The following is a 21397-nucleotide window of genomic DNA, read 5'->3' on the forward strand; positions in this document are numbered from 1 at the left end:
ACAGTGGAAATCCACTTTTTACGAGGAATAACGCCGTTTTTCAAAAGTTTTCTTTCCAAAAAAAGCGCTATGTAATGCAAACTGTGCTTTTCGAAAGTACTGATTGTAGTCTAGACACTCTTTTTCGAAAGAGGCTTTTTCAAAAGTATCTTTCGAAAAAGCCTCTTTCAGAAAATGAGTGTAGTATAGACATAGCTGAAGTGCAAGAAGGAATTGCACCCCTTGAAGGTGCCTAGCAAAATGCCATGGACCATCTCCGCAGCCTTTTTCTCCCATCATCCTTCGCTTCCAAATCTGCAATTTGAGAATTGCCTACTGCTGCCTGAACTGCAGGGCTGGCTTTCATCGGGGACAATTTTTAAACAAGGAAGGAGGAATAAGAAGAACCACAAGGTCAGGTGGCCTGCATAACACCATGCACCTTTATTCTCCCCTCATTCCATCCCTTCCAAAATTGCACTTTGAGAATTCCCTATTGCTTCCTGAGACACAGGGACGTATTTCATCCAGAATCATTTTCTAAGAAAGAAGGAGGAACAAGTAAAACCACAAGACGGATATTCTGATGCAGCATAATTTTTAATGTGAATGAAACTTGCAATACACAATTACAGAAAGCGAAAATGCAAAACAGAGAGAATGATTCCCTGGTGTTTTAATATGGGCTATTTGAGGCAAGGAGTTCTTTTTCTTTTGTTGCAGCTGCCTGGTTGGCCAAAAAATTAATATATGCAACTGATGCCTGTTTCCTTCACACTGCGCAGTTTGTACAAACACGGTGAGCGTGATTCTGTGTGAATCCACGTGTGAATAAGAGAAGGAGAATGTGATTGGGAAAGCATTGGCAGAAAGAGTTCCTAGCAAGACATTAGACATGAGAACATGAGATACAGGGGCTGGGCAGATACAGCTTGCATGGAGCTCAGCTGCAGCCAGTCTGGCATGGCACTTCTGAAATCGATATCGGATCTATTGGTGGTTGTTCATTTCCTGGTCTTTCCTTTGGCTATAGATATTCCTGACATGTCTAACATGGTGTGCAGCTTCCACTCAGGTACCGATGACAAGATACCCCGGTGCCACAAGATCCTCCATAACCGTAACCTCCCCTATAACCACAGAGTCCCCCATAACCTCCCCCATAACCACAGAGTCCCCCATAAGCTCCCCCATAACCACAGAGTCCCCCAAAACCTCTCCCGTAACCATAACCACCTCCATAACCACAGAGACCCCCGTAACCAAAACGTCCCCCATAACCACCGAAACCTCCCAAGCCGTAGTATCCCCCGTAAGGTGCTCCATATCCGGAGAGTGCTCCCGCACCAAATGAGCCGCCATAGCCGGATCCCACCACAGGGGCTCCGAGAGCTGCCACTTCACTCTGCTGAGGGAAGGTGCTCATAATGGGCCCTGGGATGGTCACAGCAATCGGTGAGGGTCTGATCACCACTTCGGAGTCAGGGCACTGCCTCACGCACGGCTCGTTGCAGGTGCCGGAAACTGGGCTGGGTCGGGCAACCCCACATTCTGGATAGCAAGACATCTTTGTGTGATGGAGGGAAACCTGAAATAGAATAGAATGGAATAAAGAGAGGGTTCAGCTGTATGTTGAGGAATTGTCTCATAGCTCGTTTCTTATTCTGGTTGGATCTACATGGGACCTGAGCAAAAGTGGAAGAGTGGATTTCTACACTATATTCACTGGTATGTCTTTGTTCCTATTTCCACTTTCTAATCCTCTTACGTAGTTACACTTTTTCCAGGCTGTTTTTATCAGATAAATTCATTGATAACGTTTCAAGGGGGCACTTTAGGAGGGAAATTTAGTGTAACTATTTAACTGATAGAAATCTGGGATTCTGTATTCCATTTCAGACATTTCTCTCAGGGTACATCTACACTACGGGACAAAGTCGAATTAAGATACACAACTTCAACTGCATTAATTGCATAACTTAAGTCAAGGCACTGTCGACACTACAGAAAACCGAAAGGAGAACAGTCTCCCTTCGACTTCCTTACTCATCGTTCAAACAGAGTTATTGACGTCTACTGAAGTGCCCCTCTGCTTTGAACGAGCTGTCTTAACTAGACCCACTAATTTGAACCCTGGAAGATCGGCAGTGGCAGCGTCGACCTTCCTCTGTAGCACAGACGTACCCAAAAAGAATACATTAGGAGAGTGCTGAATTGGCCATGTATGATCTATGCTGGGAAAGTTTCTTCCAAATCTAGCTCAGTGAGAAACGGCTAAAGGACTTTCTAATATTACTGTAAAGGTTTAAAAGTCTTAATTTTGTTTCCTGTTAATAGGAAATCCGTTTTTCAATTCCATGTGTTGCTCAAAAAAACCCTCCACCTTTGGCTTCAAATCACACATCCACCACAGCCTGCAACTGAATAACTACATGACATAGATATGGAAGAACAGTATCGTGCAAGATAAGAATTACAGAGAATCAATGAAAGATTTACTCTAAAGTGGATATGGCCCCTACTGTGAAAACTCGTATGGCTCCCCTGTGACATCTCTTGGAGGAGAAAGAGATGGAGTCAAATTGGACTTACCGAGATCACCGAGGAGATGAAGTCCAGAGAAGGGTTTAGAAGAGTTCAGTGTCTCGGGTGCTTTTATACAGGTTCTAGGATGGCCTGCAGGATTTATGGTGCGTGCTGTACAGGAACCCCCAATTAGTTATCACACAAACTTGGTTGCCTTGGTACATCCTCCTTTTGATGCAGCTGCTTCCCCAGGGCTGGGCATGTTTATTATTAGGGCTAATCCCACTGATGCACATTACATGCTGCATTCCCTGTGTCCTGGTGGTGCAATGAGAGCGAATGTCAAGATGATTCAGAGCTGGATCAGGAGCACAACTGGGTCTCATGAGCAGGAATCCAGTTTGATCTTCTGCTTCACTTTAGTCTCTCTTGGGGACATTGCATCCTACCACATTTAGAATAAACTACACAGAGAGCTATTGCTGAGCTTTCTTACAAATATTGAATGTTCACATCCCATTCTCGTTGCAATCAGTCACTCCACTGCCTGCAGTGCATTTGCTTTCGGGAGCTTAAGTCTCGAATTCGCCTTTCGCCAGAGGAGAGAAGAACGCCCAGGTGCATCCACATTCCTGCTTTACACTATCTTTGAGCACACAATAAAATAGAACATGGTCCTCTCTGAGGAGAGAAGTTCTCCCACCAACGACTAAATCTTGACCTGTCACTAGACCGCCCCATGTCACCAACGCAGTCTCAAAGGGCCCAGGGAAAGGATGGAGGCCTGGGACAAGAAGCAGGGATCTTTACAAAGCCTTTGTGTTAAGCCATGGAATGTGGACTCCATCCGAAACGTTCTCTCTGTGTCTGAGCTGACAGGAAAGTGAGGTCTTGTAGGATAACACATTTGAACAGGCCCTGAGATGCCCAAAGTAGGTGGAGATCATCGATTCTTGGTGAGGAGGAAATGGCTCTGAGATACGATAGGACAGGTAATCTCATCAGGTATAGGGCGTGTTCCAGAAAGCATTCCTTCAAGATTCTACATGAACTTTTCACTGTAAAACACATCCATAGCAATGTCCTTTCTAGCTGGAGAAGAAGGTAGAAATATCTTCCTTTAATTTTAAATAAAATTTCAAGCAATTTTACTGATTTATATAAAAGGCAGCATATTTTTCTATAAAATGTATTTTAAATACCAAATGAAAAAATACATTTGAATGCAAAAATAAATATTCCAAATTCTGTGACTCTCCATCATGACCCAATTCAAGGAGTAACACGAGAGACCTTGGCCTCTGTTTTTTAAGTGACTTTATTACTCATTGCAGACGCATCTAATCCTAGAGTAAATTAACATTAATTAAGAGTACTTTGCCTTGCATGTATGAAACAAAAATGAGTGTTCTGAAGTCCTTTGAAATCTTCACTGCAAAGAAGGCTGAATAATTTCCCATTTTAACATCCTTAACATCCCTGTTTTATAGGAGTCAAAAAAGAGACACTTTCAGGTGAAGATCGTGTGAGATGGTGAAATAGAAACACAACACAGTATTCTGACTCTACCACAAGATAAATGTGAGGTCCGTCATGGTTACGCTTTTATAGAGAGCAAGGTAATTACATGCCTTGTTTAAAAACTATGCATCCTTCGACGTAAGCATCAATTATAAAAGCTGGCTAACTTTTGATCCAGTTTTACTGTGTCGTCTTTATACCTGAAGACAATACTTCTCCAAAGGAATTACAGTCCCTCATATGCGTATCATTTCTGTAAGAGTGCTGGCGACGTAAACCACCGTATAGAATTCCGTATAGAATAGATAAGTTTAAAGACAAGCTACCTGCCGAGGCCCGTCAGGAGTTTGCGGCCATGACCTCTGAGGACAGAGCCATTGCCCACTCGGCCCTCCAGGCTTCCCTGGACACTGTCGACTCTGCAGCCCGCACCATGGCGTCAGGTGTCACCCCATTGGGGTGAAATTGCCCACTGCTCTGTGTGTGCAACTTTTTCTTTCCTTGGAAACACGTCTCTCTAATGGGCCATAATGATTATGGTTGTTGATCATGCTTCACACTTACATCAGCCAGCGTTTCACCCAAACTTTTACCAAAAATCATCAAAATATAATAAGACAAATGCCAGCATGAGCTTCAGACAATCCACCATGAAAGTTACAATTGTACCACTTTGCCACACAGGTCAATGGAGGCATGTTAAGGTGAAGGTCAGACAGAGAGAGATTGGTGAATCAAAAAATAACAGACATGGTTAGGACCCCGTATCTCCTGATCCCCCCCGGGACACTTACCATTCTCCACTTCCAAATACGTCATGCACCTGAGACAAAATGCAGGACAATGTAGCACTTTAAAGACTAACAAGATGGTTTATTAGATGATGAGCTTTTGTGGGCCAGACCCACTTCCTCAGATCAAACCCTCAGGAAGTGGGTCTGGCCCACGAAAGCTCATCATCTAATAAACCATCTTGTTAGTCTTTAAAGTGCTACATTGTCCTGCATTTTGCTTCAGCTACCCCAGACTAACACGGCTACGTTTCTATCACTATGCACCTGAGAGGACCTCTTCGAGAGGCTTCGTCTGGCATTTGTCTTGTTTCGTTGTGATGATTTTAGGGAAAAGTTTGGGTGACACATTGTCTGATGTAAGTGTGAACCAAGATCTACAGTCGGTATTTTGCAGTCCATTATAGCCCCTTTTACTTGCAGGGGATGGCTCAGTGATGGCTATTTACATATGAGCAGATTTTAATGATATTGTACAAAAGTTTATCGCATTGGATTTCAATGTGGACAGTTTTATTCCTGCCCTGCATGTGACCAGCTTGAAATGTGCATCCTTGGAATTAATTGAATAATTATTATCCTGACAGGTAAAAATGGCTAAAGTTAGAAACATGGCCTACTCTGTACCGCATTTCACACATATTGAAGAATTCCAAACCATTGGGTCATTACGACCCATCAGAGAGACGTGTTCCCAAGGAAAGAAATGTTAAGGTGCACACAAAGATAAGGTGGACCAAACTTTAGCCAGCTCTGGGCTTCTCTCTTGTCCTATTCAAATGTGTTATCTTACAAGACCTCCCTTTCCTGTCAGCTCAGTCACACAGACAATGCTTTGGATGGAGTCCACATTCCATGACCTCACACAAAAGCTTTCCATCAAAGAGCCCTGCTTCCTGTCCCTGGCCTCCATCCCTTCCCTGGACCCAAAAGGAAATCATGATCAATGTGAAGCAAAAGATCAAACTGGATTTCTGCTCATGAGACCCAGTTGTGCTCCTGATCCAGCTCTGAATCACCTTGACATTCGCTCTCATTGCACCACCAAGGCCCCGGGAATGCAGAGTGTAATGTGCATCAATGGGATTAGTCCTAATAATAATCATGCCCAGCCCTGGGGAAGCAGCTGCATCAAAAGGAGGATGTACCAAGGCAACCAAGTTTGTGAGATTACTAATTGGGGGTTCCTGTACAAAACGCACCATAAATCCTCCAGGCTGTCCTAGAACCTGTATAAAAGCGCTCACAATTCAGAACTCTTCTAAACTCTTCTCTGGACTTCATCTCCTCGGTGATCTTGGTAAGTCCAGTTTGACTTCCTCTCTTTCTCCTCCGAGAGACAGCACAGTAGGGGCCATATCCCCTTTAGGGTGAATCTTCCTTTGATTCACTGTCATTCTTATCATGCATGGTGTTATTCTTCTATATTGATTTTGTATAGTTTTTCAGTTGCAGATTGAGCTGGGTTTTCTTAAGAGCAACACATGGAATTCCAAAACAGATTTCCTATTAACTGGAAACAAAATAAATATCTTTTAAACCTTTAGCCATTTCTCATTTAGCTATATGCAGAAGAAACTTTCCCAGCTCAGTCCGTAAATGGCCAATATAGCACTCTCCCATTGTATTCTAAAGCAGCTGCTACCCCTCTCTTTTGGGGATAGGAGAATTCTTAAGCTGCCAACTGGTGTGATCCAATGTACCAGTTCCTCTGTTCTCATGAGTTTGTATTCCCATGGAACATGCTTATCCTGAGACGGTAGAAGTGTGGTTAGTTCCATTGAAGTCACTGGGCCTGGACTCATTTTAGCCCAGTGGAGGATCTTGTGATTTCTATGGGAAAAAGAAAAGTTTCTCTTTAGTCATCAGCTAGCATTGGTGACACCAGGAGTTCGAAAACCAATGAGCCACACTATGAAAGGAGAAAAAATTGGTTTGCATTCCGAGGTTGACTCCCCAAAGAAATGGCAAAGATAGACATACCCAAAGAGACTTCAGCTGGGATAATGCCAAAGCTATAGAGGAAGGTCGATGCTGCCACTGTCCATCATCCAGGGTTTGAATTAGAGGGTCTAGTTAAGACAGCTCATTGGAAGGGGAGGGGCGCTTCAATCGATGTCTGTGGTCTCGGTTTCATGAGAAGTAAGGGCAGTCCAAGGAAGAGTGTTCTCCCTTTGACTTCCTGCAGTGTTGACAGCACCTTGATTTCACCTATGCAATTAACGTAGTTGAAGTTGCATATCTTAATTCGACTTTGTCCCGTAGTGTAGACGTATCCTGAGAGAAATGTCTTAACTGCAACCAAATCCCAGATTTTCATCAATTAAATAGTTACACTCTTTCCAGTCTATTTTTTCCAGGCCAATTCACTGAGAAGGTTTCAAGGGGGCCCTTTGGGAGAGCAGTTTAGAGTAAGTGGGTAAGAGTCATCGAAAGATGAAGTCGGGACAAAGACATACCCACAAACATTGCGAAGAAATCCTCTCTTCCTCTTTCTCTCAGGCCTCATGTAGAATAAGAACCAAGCTATGAGACAATTCCTCAGCAAGGTGCTGAACCTTCTCTTTGTTCCATTCTATTCTATTTCAGGTTCACTTCCATCACACAAAGATGTCTTGCTATCCAGAATGCGGGGTGGCCCGACCCAGCCCAGTTTCCGGCACCTGCAACGAGCCGTGCGTGAGGCAGTGCCCTGACTCCGAAGTGGTGATCAGACCCTCACCGATTGCTGTGACCATCCCAGGGCCCATTATGAGCACCTTCCCTCAGCAGAGTGAAGTGGGAGCCGTAGGAACCCCTGTGGTGGGATCCGGCTATGGCGGCTCATTTGGTGCGGGAGCACTTTCCGGATATGGAGCACCTTACGGGGGATACTATGGCTTGGGAGGTTTCGGTGGTTATGGGGGACGTTTTGGTTACGGGGGTCTCTGTGGTTATGGAGGTGGTTATGGTTACGGGAGAGGTTTTGGGGGACTCTGTGGTTATGGGGGAGGTTATGGGGGGCTCTGTGGTTATGGGGGAGGTTATGGGGGACTCTGTGGATATAGGGGAGGTTACGGTTATGGAGGATCTTGTGGCACCGGGGTATCTTGTCATCGGTACCTGAGTGCATGCGGCTCACCATGTTAGACACGGCAGGAATATCTATGGCCAAAGGAAAGACCAGGAAATGAAGAGCAACCGATAGATTACGATATCGATTTCAGAATTGTCCTGCCATCCTGACACTGGCTGAGAGCTGTATCTGCCCAGCCCCTTTCTCTCATGTTCTCATGTCTAATGTCTTGCTAGGAACTCTTTCTGCCAATGATTTCCCAGCCACATGCTTCTTCTCTTTGCCACTTGTGGACTCACTGAGAATCATGCTCACTGTGTTTGTACTAACTCCGCAGTGTGAAGGAAACAGGCATCAATTGCATATATTAAATTTTTGGCCAATCTGGCAGCTGCAACAAAAGAAAAAAAGCTTCTTGTCCCAAATAGCCCATATTAAAACACCGGGGAAACATTCTCTCTGTTTTGCATTTTCATGTTCTGTAACTGTGTATTGTAAATGTCATTCACATTAAAAACTCTGCTGCATCCGAATATCTATCTTGTGGTTCTTCTTGTTCCTCATTCCTTATTTAAGAATTGTCCCGGGTGAACGTCAGCCCTGCAGTTCAGGCAGCAGAAGGCAATTCTCAAATGGCAGTTTTGGAAGCGATGGAATGATGGGAGTAGAAAGCCGCTGAGAGGGTCCATGGCATTTTGCAGACTAAGTGGTTTTTCTTTAATTTCCACAAGCCCTATCACAAGTTTTGTGGTAACCTTCTGGGAAAGTGTTTGCGCTATAATGACCCAGGTTTTGTGAAGGAAAAGAAAAGTTCTCAATAAATGTACACAGTATGGACCTGGACACAAAATGACTGAACGAATATAAATCAGGCATCAGGAATGGCAACACACGTGCAGCCATAGGGGACACAGCAATCCAAACATGTGATTTACAATGAGCATTTTTATGAGAGTTTGTGGGATAGAACCCAGATTATCAGATGCAAAAGAAAAGCAGCCACCGAACCACTTGGATAGTACAGAGTTAACTCTTTCCTGGACACCTTAACTATGTGAGAGATAGTCACAGAGAGATGGCCGTATTAGTCTGATCTTGGTAAAACAAAAAAAGCAGTCATGAAGACTAACATGATAGTTCATTAGCTGATAAGCTTTCGTGGGGAAGACCCACTTCTTCAGATCATATTCTGAAAGGGTATGTCTACACTAGCCCCCTACTTCCATCTAGGGAGGCTAATGAGGGTGACCAAAATTGCAAATGAAATGCGGGATTTAAATATCCCACGCTTCATTAGCATGTTCCTGGCCGGTCGCCATTTTAGAAATTGACTAGCCCTAAGTAACTGCCCGTGTCTACATGCAGCAATGAAACGGGATTCCGAATTAAAGCCCTAACTTGAATTAGCTATTATTCCTCCTGGAATGAGGTTTACCAGCTAATTCGAGTTAGGGATTTATTTGCTTCATTTGCTTCAGTTGCAATTTCGGTCACTCTCATTAGCCTCTCTAGATCGAACTAGAGGGCTAGTGTAGACATACCCAAAGCGAATTGGCATGACCATTATATAACAGAAGGATACAATGAAAAAAATACAAACTAACAAATCAGCTACATAGAACAGAAAGTGGGGATGAGAGGGAGGAGTGAGAAGGAAGGAGGAAATTGCTTATTGTAAGAGTCAATTAAGTGGCTAATCTGGGGTGTCTACGAATATCAAAAGGTGGGGAGGCTGTCTTTGTAATGGGTAAGATAATTATCATCTCGATTAAGGCCCAATCACAAAGTGTCGAATTTTAGCATAAATAAAAGTTCTGAGGGCTCCTTCTGTAATGTGGGGTTAAAGTCTCTTTGTTGTAAGATGCATGCTGTCAGGTCTGTAAGGGAATGGCCAATTTGACTGAAATGCTGGCTGACAGGTTTGTGTGTATGGACATTTCTGATGTCTGATCTGTGAGCATTGATTCTCTGGTGAAGTGACTCAGCAGTTTGTCCAATATACACCGCAGAGGGGCCTTGCTGGCAGACGATGGCATATATCACATTGCTGGACATACACGAATATGAGGATTTGATCATATAACTGACATGATTAGGCCAGTGATGGTATCTCCAGAGTAAACATGTAGACAAACTTGGCAATGGGATTTGTTGCACGGGAAAGTTCCAGGGTTAGTTTTCATGTGGTATGTCCTGTGGTTGTTAGTGAGAATCTTCCTGAGGTTAGGTGGTTGTCTATAGGGGTGTGTCTAAGCTACACCCCTTTGCCGACAGAGGGATATAGACTAGGCACATGGCTATTGCAAAAGAAGTGGGAATTTAAATATCCCATGCTTCATTTGAATAAAAATGGCCGCCACTTGCGGCACTTTGCCGGCAAAATGTGGCAGTCTGGACGGGGATCTGTCGACAAGGAAAGCCTTTTCCCACCAATCCTGTAAACCTCGTTGCACGGGGCATAAGGGATTGGTTGGAAAAGGCTTTCCTTGTCGACTGATCGCTGTCTAGACTGCCGTTTTGCCGGGAAAGTGCCGTGTCGGCAAAAAGCGGTGGCCATTTTTATTCAGATGAAGCATAGGATATTTTTGTACAATATTTTGTTGGCTCTGATTCGAGTTACTGATGTGCCATGTGGCTGATTTCTGAGGAGGTGACTACACTGCTGCTACACTGCTGTTATTTTCTTACTTAGGGGTGTGCAAACACATCCTCCCCTAATGCTGCAAGTTACAGAGCTGTAAATCTCCAATCTAATCAGGCTTCCAGCGCTGTTGGCTCTCCGCTCATGGAGGGGTTTTTCCTACCATGCTGGGAGAATTCTCTGCCAGTGCTTGTGCCCAGTCCACACTAAAGTGCAGCTGCCTTTTAACGTGATAAACTTATCAGTGTAGACAGGGCCAGACAGACTGAGTCCAACAGTCACCGAGGGCACTAAGGGTATGTCTACACTACAGCGTTAGTTTGAAATATCTTATTTCAAAATAGTTAATTGGAAATAAGTTATTTTGAAATGACGCATCTACACACAAAATGCATTTTGAAATAGCATTTTGCTATTTTGAAATAGTGCATCCACACTGAGTGGACACTGAATCGCATTTAAGACCTGACTGGAACCAGGTCCAGCAGGGCATCAGGTCAGGAGTTATTTTGTGTGGCTGCTGCCTGAGGCCTGTGCTTAAAGGAACCCCCCCCCCCCCCCCCCCCCCCGCCCCGGACAGCCAGTTCTCAGCTTTCCCTGCTTGCCTGCCTACTTCGATGAGGGACAGCAAAGCATTTTGTCTCTGTGGGTATGTCTATATTAGGGTGGCTAATGTAGGCATTCGAACTTGCAAATGAAGCCTGCAATGAGGTATAACAGTTAATCCGAACTAAGGACTTAGTTCGGATTAACTTCTGACTGCCATGTGTAGCCCGCCCGGGGCAGTCAATTCGAACTAAGGGGATTTAAAAATGGCGCCCGCCCGGGAACATGCAAATGAAGCTCTGGATATTTAAATCCCGGGCTTCATTTGCAAGTTTGAATGCCTACATTAGCCACCCTAGTTCGAACTAGGGGGCTAGTGCAGACATACCCTGTGTGTTCTGGTTGCCCTCACTTGAGACACCACAGCACTCTGCAACATGGAGCCAGAGCCACCCCTGGGCACTCTGTTGCTTCTCTTGGACTCATTGCTGTGAGCCTGGCTGCACTTTCTGCAGGCTGCCATCCTGGAGGTCCATCGGGGGGCTGTCAGTATCCAGGAGGCCCTGCGGGAGAGCTTCCACCCTGAGGAGTACTAAGAGCCTCCCTGGTCTGCCCCACTGGGGGCTTGTGCCTCATTCCTCCCTCAATCCTTCCACTTACACCTCCCTAACCCCCCTTCCTGATGTCAAATAAAATACATGTATTTTCATGAACACAAACTCTCTTTATTTAACAAAACTGGGAGGGGGGAGGATGAAACTCTGGTGAGACTGGGGAAAGGAGGCGGGAGGGACGAGAGAGTGGGAGAGGGGAGGGGGAAACCTGGGAGGAGGAGCTGGAAGGGGGAGGCAAGGGAAAGAAGGGGGAAGGGAAGCTCAGGGTTGAGGGTCTCACTGGACCAACTTGATTGTCATGCAAACCTGCTCCTGGGTTCGCATGTGGCCTTTGGTGGCCAGGCTGGCAGCTATCCTGCAATAGACGGCCGTGTTCCCCCATCTAGTGCGGAGATCATGGATGTTGGGGGCATCCCCCCCAAACCTGAGTAAGATCCATGATCTCCACCCTGGACCAGGAAGGCACCCACCTTCTCCGGGCCCTGGCAGGCTCCTGGGAGCTGGCAGACTGCTCCTGGGGAGCGGTGGAGGGCTGGCTGCCAGTGGCTTGCTGGCTTATGTTTTGGGGCCACTGGGTGACTGCTGGCTCTGGGCTGGCAGGCTTGGAGCTGGCACAGGCACCATGGCCAGAGTCAACCTGTTTAAGGGCTCCAAGGAGAGGGGAGGGATAGGAATGTTCCTGGTTGAGGCCAGAGTGGCCACCAGGGTGCCCTGGGAAGGCTGGAGGCCCCCATTTCAATATAATTGTCTACCACATGGAATGAGGTTTACCAAATTCAAAATAATTGGGGAAGCTATCTTTGTAATGAGTAAGATAATTAGAGTCTTTATTCAAACTTAAGTTTGAATACAAAGATAGCTTCCCCAATTATCACCTCTAATATCAATATCTAATATCCCCAATTATCACCTCTAATATCAATAGCTCACAGACATTTAACCCCCCCCCCCCCCCCCCCCATCTTCCTTCTGTTTTGAAATTTGATTTGTCCTTTTCATATGTGTTCATTTTTTTAATTGTATCCTTTGGTATAAATGGTTGTGACAATTTTCTTCCACTATTTGATCTGAGGAAGTGGGTCTGGCCCACATAAGCTCATCACCTAATAAACCATCTTGTTAGTCTTTAAAGTGCTGCATAGTCCTGTTTTCTGTTTCAACAAATAGTTTAGTACACCTTAAAGACTAACAAAACATGTAGATGGTATCATGAGCTTTCATGGGCACAGCCCACTTCTTCACATGACAGGAGTGATCTATTTTTCACAATATATACATGAGATCATGAGTTTTCATGTGCAAAATCTGTCAATTTTCACCTCAGTGCCCTTGCTCACTTCCACGGGTAGCTGGTGTGATGTCGATATTATGCTGGATCACCACCAAGCAAAGGACTTCAAGGCACGTCTGGCTCAATAAAGTTGTACAGTTCGCAATATTGTAGTCAAGCCGAATTCTCTTCCGGGACTCAATTCTCTTGGCTACTCATAGACTGAGATGCAATGACTGATGTTTCCCATTGGTTTCCTTATCCATTGGTTGAGAGCAGCATGTGCCCAGACCCTTGCCAAACACAGTTTTCTCTGCATTATGCAGGGTAAAGAGATTTTACTCAATGGCTCATCATCGGCCCTTTAACTTTACAATCAATATAAAAGGGAAATGAAGAGGTACATTGAATGAGAATGACAGAGTCCCAACTTCACAGGCGCGGAGTCATGACATGAATCTTGGCGTGACAAGTGATAGGGAATAGCCAGCATGGGTTTGTGAAGAACAAGTCATGCCAAACTTATCTGATAGCTTTCTTTGATAGGATAACGAGCCTTGTGGATAAGGGAGAAGTGGTGGATGTCATATGCCTAGACTTTAGTAAGGCATTTGATACGGTCTCGCATGATATTCTTATTGATAAACTAGGCAAATATAACTTAGATAGGACCACGATAAGGTGGGTGCATAATTGGCTGGATAACCGTAGTCAGAGAGTTGTTGTTAATGGTGCTAAATCCTGCTGGAAAGGGATAACAAGTGGAGTTCCGCAAGGGTCTGCTTTGGGTACTGTTCAATATCTTCATCAATGATGTAGATATTGGGATAGAGAGTACGCTTATTAAGTTTGCAGATGATACCAAACTGGGTGGGGTTGCAACTTCTTTGGAGGATAGGGACATAATTCAAAATGACCTTAGCAAGTTAGAGAAATGATCAGAGGTAAACAGGATGAAGTTTAATAAAGAGAAATGCAAAGTGCTCCACTTAGGAAGGAACAATTAGTTCCATACATACAAGATAGGAAGCAACTGTCTAGGAAGGAGCATGGCGGAAAGGGACCCAGGGGTCATAGTGGACCACAAATTGAATATGAGTCAACAGTGTGATGCTGTTGCAAAAAAAACAAATATGATTCTAGGTTGTATCAACAGATGTGTTGTAAGCAAAACTCGTGAAGTCATTCTGACGCTCTACTCTGCACTAGTTAGGCCTCAGCTGGAGTACTGTGTCCAGTTCTGGGCACCACATTTCAAGAAAGATGTGGAGAAATTGGAAAGGGTACAGAGAAGAGCGACAAGAATGATTAAAGGTCTAGAGAACATGACCTATGAAGCCAGGCTTCATGAACTGGGCTTGTTTAGTTTGGAAAAAAGAAGATTAAGGGGGGACATGATAGCGGTTTTCAAATATCTAAAAAGGTGTCACAAGGAGGAAGGAGAAAATTTGTTCCTCTTGGTTACTGAGGACAGGACAAGGAGTAATGGGCTTAAAGTGCAGCAGGGGAGGTTTAGATTGGACATTAGGAAAAAATTCCTAACTGTCAGGATGGTCAAATATTGGAATAAATTGCCAAGGGAGGTGGTGGAATCTCCCTCTCTGGAGATATTTAAGAACAGGTTAGATAGACATCTGTCAGGGATGGTGTAGACGGAGCTTGGTCCTGCCTTGAGGGTGGGGGGCTAGACTCGATGACCTCTCGAGGTCCCTTCCAGTCCTAAGATTCTATTATTCTATCTTAGACCTTGACATGAACTTGTAAGGTGAATCTAATGTTTGGCATTGAAACATGTAATCCCAATACCTGTTATTACTCCTATAATAATACAACTCTTTGACCATATAAAACATGACAGGTTGTGAAATGCTTTATATGCCTAGATCAGAGGAAGCTCCAGACAATCCACCATGAAAGTTATAATTAGACCAGTTTGCCATGGAGGTCAATGGAGGCATGTTAAGGTGAAGGTCAGTCAGGGAGAGATTGGTGAATGAAAAAAATATAAAAAAATGGTTTTTTCCATTATACGTACAATATAATGGGGACTAATTTAGCTACAACTACTCAAGAGAGAGCGAACTTGGAATCACTGTGGACAGTTCTCTGAAAACATCCACTCCGTGTGCAGCGGCGTCAAAAAAGCAAATAGAATGTTAGGGATATTTTGAAAAGGGACAGAGAATACCTTAATGCTTCTCTATAAAACCATGGTACACTCAGATCTTGAATACTGTGAACAGATGTGGTTGCCTCATCTCAGCAAAGATCTCTTGGCATTGAAAAAGGTTCAGAAAATGGCAACAACAATTATTAGCATTTGGAAGAGGTCCCATATGAAAAGAGATTAAAAAGACTTAGACTTTTCAGCTTAGAGAAGAGGAGACTAAGGGTGGATATGAGAGAGGTCTGTAAAATCATGACTGGTGTGGAAAAAGTGAATACGGAAAAGTTATTTACTTATTCCCACAATATAAGAACTGGGGGCACCAAACTAAATGAATAGATATCAGGTTGAAAACAAACAGACGGACATTTTTCTTCACTCAGAGCACAGTCAGTCTTTGGAACTTCTTGCCAGAGGATGTGGTGAAGGCCTGGACATTAACAGGGTTCAAAACAGAGTTTGATAGATTCATGGAGGTTCGGTCCATCAGTGGCTATGAGCCAGGATGGGTAGAAATGTCCCTCGCCTCAGTTTGTCTGAAAATGGGTGACAGAGGAGGGATCACGTGAGGATTACCTGTAGTGTCCCCTCCCTCTGGGGCATCTGGTACTGAACATTGTCGGCAGACAGGATACTGGGCTGGATGGAGCATTGGTCTGACCCAGGATGGCCATTCTTATGTTCTTAAAGTTAGGACCCTGAATCTCCTGATCTTCACTGGACACTTACCATCCACCACTTCCAAATACGTCATGCACCTGAGAGTACCTCTTCGAGAGGCTTCGTCTGGCATTTCTCTTATTTTATTGTGATGATTTTGGGGAAAAGTTTGGGTGACACATTGTCTGATGTAAGTGTGAACCAAGATCTACACTTGGTATTTTGCAGTCCATTATAGCCCCTTTTACTTGCAGGGGATGGCTCAGTGATGGCTATTTACATATGAGCAGTTATTAACAATATTGTACAAAAGTTTATCGCATTGGATTTCAGTGTGGACAGTTTTATTCCTGCCCTGCATGTGACCAGCTTGAAATGTGCATCCTTGGAATTAATTGAATAATTATTATCCTGACAGGTAAAAATGGCTAAAGTTAGAAACATGGCCTACTCTGTACCGCATTCCACACATCGTGAACAATTACATACCAATGAGTCATGACGACCCATCAGAGATATGTGTTCCCAAGCAAAGAAAAAATTGAATATACAGGGCAGTGGGCAATTTGATTCCAATGGTGTCATGCTTCAAAGGAAGTATTGGTACTGGAATTCTATATGTCGGTTTACAACTCTACCACAATTAAATAAATGAATGATATCCATAGGACAGAGTGTAATTCCTTTGGAGAAGGATTGTCTTCAGGTATAAAGAAGACACAGTTAAACTGGACCAATCTTTAGCCAGCTTTAATAATTGATTCTTATATCAAAGGATGCACACTTTTTAAACAAGACATGAAATTATCTGGCTGTCAACAAGGGTATAACCATGATGGACCTCAAATTTATCTTGTAGAGTCAGAAATACTGTTTTGTGTTTCTATTTCACCACCTCACACCCATATGATCTTCACCTCAAAGTGCCTCTTTAACGACATCTATAAAACAGGGATATGTCAAGGATGTTAAAACGGGAAATTATTCAGAGTTCTTTGAAATGATGATTTCAAAGGACTTCAAAACACTCATTGTTGTTTAATACATGCAAAGCAAGGTACTCTTAATTAATGATAAATTATTCTGAGATTAGATGCCTCTGCAATGAGTAAGAGTCACTTAAAAAATAGAGGCCAAGGTTTCTCGTGTCACTCCTTAAACTGGGTCATGATGGAGAGTCACAGAATTTGGAATTTATTTATTTTTTTTGCTTTCAAATATATTTTTTCATTTGGTATTTAAAATATATTTTATAGAAAAATATGGTACCCTTCTTGATGTAAATTAGTAAAACATTTTCCTTCAATTTTAAGGGCCTGAAGCAGTATCTACCTTCTTCTCCAGCTCTAAAAACATTGCTATGGATGTGTTTTACAGTTAGACCATCATTCAAGATCTTGAAGGAATGTTTTGTGCAACACGACCTATACCTGATGAGATTTCATGTCCTATCGTACCCCAGCACCATCTCCTCCTCACCAAGAATCGATGAGCTCCACCTCCTCTGGGGTCTCTCAGGTCCTATTCAAATGTATTATCCTACAAGACCTCACTTTTCTGTCAGCTCAGCCACAGAAAGAACATTTTGGATAGAGTCCATGCTCCATGGCTACACTCAAAAGCTTTCCATCAAAGAGCCCTGCTTCCTGTCCCAGGCCTCCATCCCTTCCCTAAACTTATGAGGAAATCAACTTCCTGCAGCCCCTTGAGACCGCATTGGTGACACAAGCAGAGGTCCAGTGACAGGTCAAATTTCAGTCATCAGTCGGAGAACTTCACTCCTCAGAGAGGACCACGTTCTATTTTATTGCATACTCAGAGACTATGTAAAGCGGGATTGTGGATGCACCTACACATTATTCTCTCTTCCAGCCAAAGGCAAATTTAAGAACTGAGCTCCTGATAGAAAATACACTGCAGGCAGTGGAGTGACTGATTGCACCTAGAATGGGATGTGAACATTCAATATTTGTAAGAAAGCACAACAATAGCTCTCCGCATCCAACCAAATTTAGAATAAACTACACAATGTCCCCAAGAGTGCCCAACATGAAGCAAAAGATCAAACTGGATTTCTGCTTGTGAGACCCAGTTGTGCTTTTCATCCAGCCGTGAATCACCTTGACATTTGCTCTCATTGCACCACCAAGGGAATGCAAAGTGTAATGTGCATCAATGGGATTAGCCCTAATAACAATAACGCCCAGCCCTGGGAAAGCAGCTGCATCAAAAGGAGGATGTACCAAGTGAACCAAGTTTGTGTGATAACTAATTGGGGGTTCCTGTACAACACGCACCATAAACCCTCCAGGCCATCCTAGAACTTGTATAAAAGCACCCGAGACACTGAACTCTTCTAAACACTTCTCAGGACTTCATCTCCTCGGTGATCTCGGTAAGTCCAATTTGACTCCATCTCTTTCTCCTCCGAGATATGTCACAGTGGGGGCCATATCCGCTTTACAGTGAATCTTGCCTGGGTTCTCTCTAATTTCTAATATGCATGAGGCTGGTCTTCCATATTTATCCCACGTAGTTATTCAGTTGCAAGTTGTGGTGGATGTATGATTTGAAGCCAAAAGTGTGGGAGGGAGGGGTTAGGAGCAACACTTGGAATTGGAAAACAGATTTCCTATTAACTGGAAACAAATTAAAGCTTTAACCTTTAAAGGAACTATAGAAAGTCCTTTGCCCGATTCTCACCGAGCTAGATTGGGAAGAAACTTTCCCAGCATACTCCATACACGGGCAATTCAGCACTCTCCTAATGTATTCTAAAGCCACTGTTGCACCTCTCCATTGGGGATCAGACAGTTCTTAAGCTGTCAACTGGTGTGATCCAATGTACCAGTTCCTCTGTTCTCGTGTGTATGTATCCCCATGGAAGATACTTCTCCTGAGATGGTATAAGTGTGGCTTCCCCATTGAAGTCATTTTAGCCCGGTTGAGGATATTGTCCTTTGTGATTTACATGAGAAAAAGAAAAGTTTCTCTTCCGTCATCAGCAAGCAGGACTAGTTAAGACAGCTCATTCGAAGGAGATGGGCACTTCTGTCGATGTCAGTGTTGTCAGCACCTTGACTTCAGCTATGCAATTAATGTAGCTGAAGTTGCGTGTCTTAATTCAATGTTGTCCCGCAATGCAGATGGACTTGGAGGGAAATGTGTTAAATGGACACAGAATCCAGATTTCCATCAATTAAATAGCTACACTGTTTCCAGGCTGTTTATTTCAGACAAAATCATTGAAAAAGTTTCAAAGGGGCCCTTTGGGAGGGAAGTTTCGTGTGAGTGTACAAGAGCCATAAAAGGGGAAGTAAGAACAAATACATACCCGTGAACATTGCATAGAAATCCAGTCTTCCTCTTTCTATCAGGTCCCATGTAGATCCCCATTGAACTATGAGACAATTCCTCAACAAATAGATGAACCTTCTCTTTATTCCATTCTATTCTATTTCAGGTTTACCTCCATCACACAAAGATGTCTTGCTATCCAGAATGTGGGGTGGCCCGACCCAGCCCAGTTTCTGGCACCTGCAATGAGCCGTGTGTGAGGCAGTGCCCTGACTCCGAAGTGGTGATCAGACCCTCACCGATTGCTGTGACCATCCCAGGGCCCATTATGAGCACATTCCCTCAGCAGAGTGAAGTGGCAGCTCTAGGAGCCCCTGTGGTGGGATCCGGCTATGGCGGCTCATTTGGTGCAGGAGCACTCTCTGGCTATGGAGCTCCTTATGGGGGATACTACGGCTTGGGAGGATTAGGTGGTTATGGGGGACGTTTTGGTTACGGGGGTCTCTGTGGTTATGGAGGTGGTTATGGTTACGGGAGAGGTTTGTGGGGACTCTGTGGTTATGGGGGAGGTTATGGGGGACTCTGTGGTTATGGGGGAGGTTATGGGGGACTCTGTGGTTATAGGGGAGGTTATGGTTATGGAGGATCTTGTGGCACCGGGGTATCTTGTCATAGGTACCTGAGTGGAAGCTGCACCCCATGTTAGACACGGCAGGAATCTCTATTGCCAAAGGAAAGGCCAGGAAATGAACAACAACCTATAGATCCGATATCGATTTCAGAAGGGCTGTGCCGGCCTGGCTCCAGCACAGCCCCTTTCACTCATGGACCCATTCCTAATGTCTTGCTAGGAACTGTTTCTGCCAATGCTTTCCCAGCCACATGCTTCTTCTCTTAGTCACTTGTGGATTCACTGAGAATTACGCTCACTGTGTTTGTACTAACTCCGCAGTGTGAAGGAAACAGGCATCAGTTGCATATATTAAATTTTTGGCCAACCTGGCAGCTGCAACAAAAGAAAAAGAACTTTTGCCTCGAATAGCCCATATTTAAACACCGGGGAAACATTCTCTCTGTTTTGCATTTTCACTTTCTGTAATTGTGTATTGCAAATGTCATTCACATTAAAAACTCTGCTGCATGAGAATATCAGTCTTGTTGTTCTCCTGATTCCTCCTTCTTTCTTTAAAAATTATCCAGGATGAAATACCTCCCTGTGTTTCAGGAAGCAATAGAGAATTCTCAAATAGCAATTTTGGAAGGGATGGAAAGAGGGGAGAATAAAGGTGCATGGCATTATGCAGGTCACCTGCACAGGGGTGGAATTTCTCCTCGCACAGCAGTGAAGACCGTTAATTGAATGTACATGGCTCAGTGGAATAAAATATTCAACAGAGGTCATGAGAACGCTTGGGTTTGTCTACAATGCATAAGAACACATCTGCTCTTCTGGAGTAGACAGGCCAAATGTCAGAAAATCTCTTCTGAAAAAAGAAGCAGAAAAAATAGTTAAGTCAAGTGAGAGCTACAAAAATATCGTACAACAATACGGTGGAAAATATCTTTCTGTCTGCAGTCCCTGCAGGAACAAGCCATGGTACAGCCTTGCCTGTTGATATGTTGATATGCATGGTACAGTCTCGCCTGTTGAACAAGCCATGGTACAGCCTTGCTGTTGATATGTTGATATGCATGGTACAGCCTCGCCTGTTGAACAAGCCATGGTACAGCCTTGCCTGTTGATATGTTGATATGCATGGTACAGCCTCGCCTGTTGAACAAGCCATGGTACAGCCTTGCCTGTTGATATGTCGATATGCATGGTACAGCCTCGCCTGTTGAACAAGCCATGGTACAGCCTTGCCTGTTGATATGTTGATATGCATGGTACAGCCTCGCCTGTTGAACAAGCCATGGTACAGCCTTGCCTGTTGATATGTCGATATGCATGGTACAGTCTCGCCTGTTGAACAAGCCATGGTACAGCCTCGCCTGTTGATATTTATCCCACGTAGTTATTCAGTTGCAAGTTGTGGTGGATGTATGATTTGAAGCCAAAAGTGTGGGAGGGAGGGGGTTAGGAGCAACACTTGGAATTGGAAAACAGATTTCCTATTAACTGGAAACAAATTAAAGCTTTAACCTTTAAAGGAACTATAGAAAGTCCTTTGCCTGATTCTCACCGAGCTAGATTGGGAAGAAACTTTCCCAGCAAACTCCGTACACGGGCAATTCAGCACTCTCCTAATGTTTTCTAAAGCCGCTGCTGCACCTCTCCATTGGGGATCAGACAATTCTAAGTTGTCAACTGGTGTGATCCAATGTACCAG

The 21397-nt window shown here is 44.1% G+C and overlaps 2 protein-coding genes across 2 annotated transcripts; one reads left to right on the top strand and one right to left on the bottom strand.

Annotated features, from left to right (window-relative positions):
- Window positions 1-568: 568 nt before the first annotated feature.
- Window positions 569-2616, bottom strand: LOC149521786 (uncharacterized). Its single transcript, XM_089772516.1, has 2 exons — window positions 2572-2616; window positions 569-1567 (listed from the first exon to the last, which is right to left on the bottom strand). The coding sequence occupies exon 2, from the start codon at window positions 1544-1546 to the stop codon at window positions 1028-1030; it is 519 nt and encodes a 172-aa protein (XP_089628642.1). The 5' UTR covers window positions 1547-1567; window positions 2572-2616; the 3' UTR covers window positions 569-1027.
- A 3409-nt stretch (window positions 2617-6025) lies between these two features.
- Window positions 6026-8399, top strand: LOC149521787 (uncharacterized). Its single transcript, XM_089772515.1, has 2 exons — window positions 6026-6117; window positions 7407-8399. The coding sequence occupies exon 2, from the start codon at window positions 7428-7430 to the stop codon at window positions 7944-7946; it is 519 nt and encodes a 172-aa protein (XP_089628641.1). The 5' UTR covers window positions 6026-6117; window positions 7407-7427; the 3' UTR covers window positions 7947-8399.
- Window positions 8400-21397: the final 12998 nt, after the last annotated feature.

The sequence above is a fragment of the Pelodiscus sinensis genome, chromosome 22 (genome assembly GCF_052426305.1).
Source record: "Pelodiscus sinensis isolate ZL-2025 chromosome 22, ASM5242630v1, whole genome shotgun sequence".
In the NCBI taxonomy this organism is placed as follows: Eukaryota; Metazoa; Chordata; order Testudines; family Trionychidae; genus Pelodiscus; species Pelodiscus sinensis.

Bases quoted from the DNA above. Each gene is read 5' to 3' on its own strand.
- LOC149521787 (XM_089772515.1), top strand. From the start codon at position 7,428: ATGTCTTGCTATCCAGAATGCGGGGTGGCCCGACCCAGCCCAGTTTCC.
- LOC149521786 (XM_089772516.1), bottom strand. From the start codon at position 1,546: ATGTCTTGCTATCCAGAATGTGGGGTTGCCCGACCCAGCCCAGTTTCC.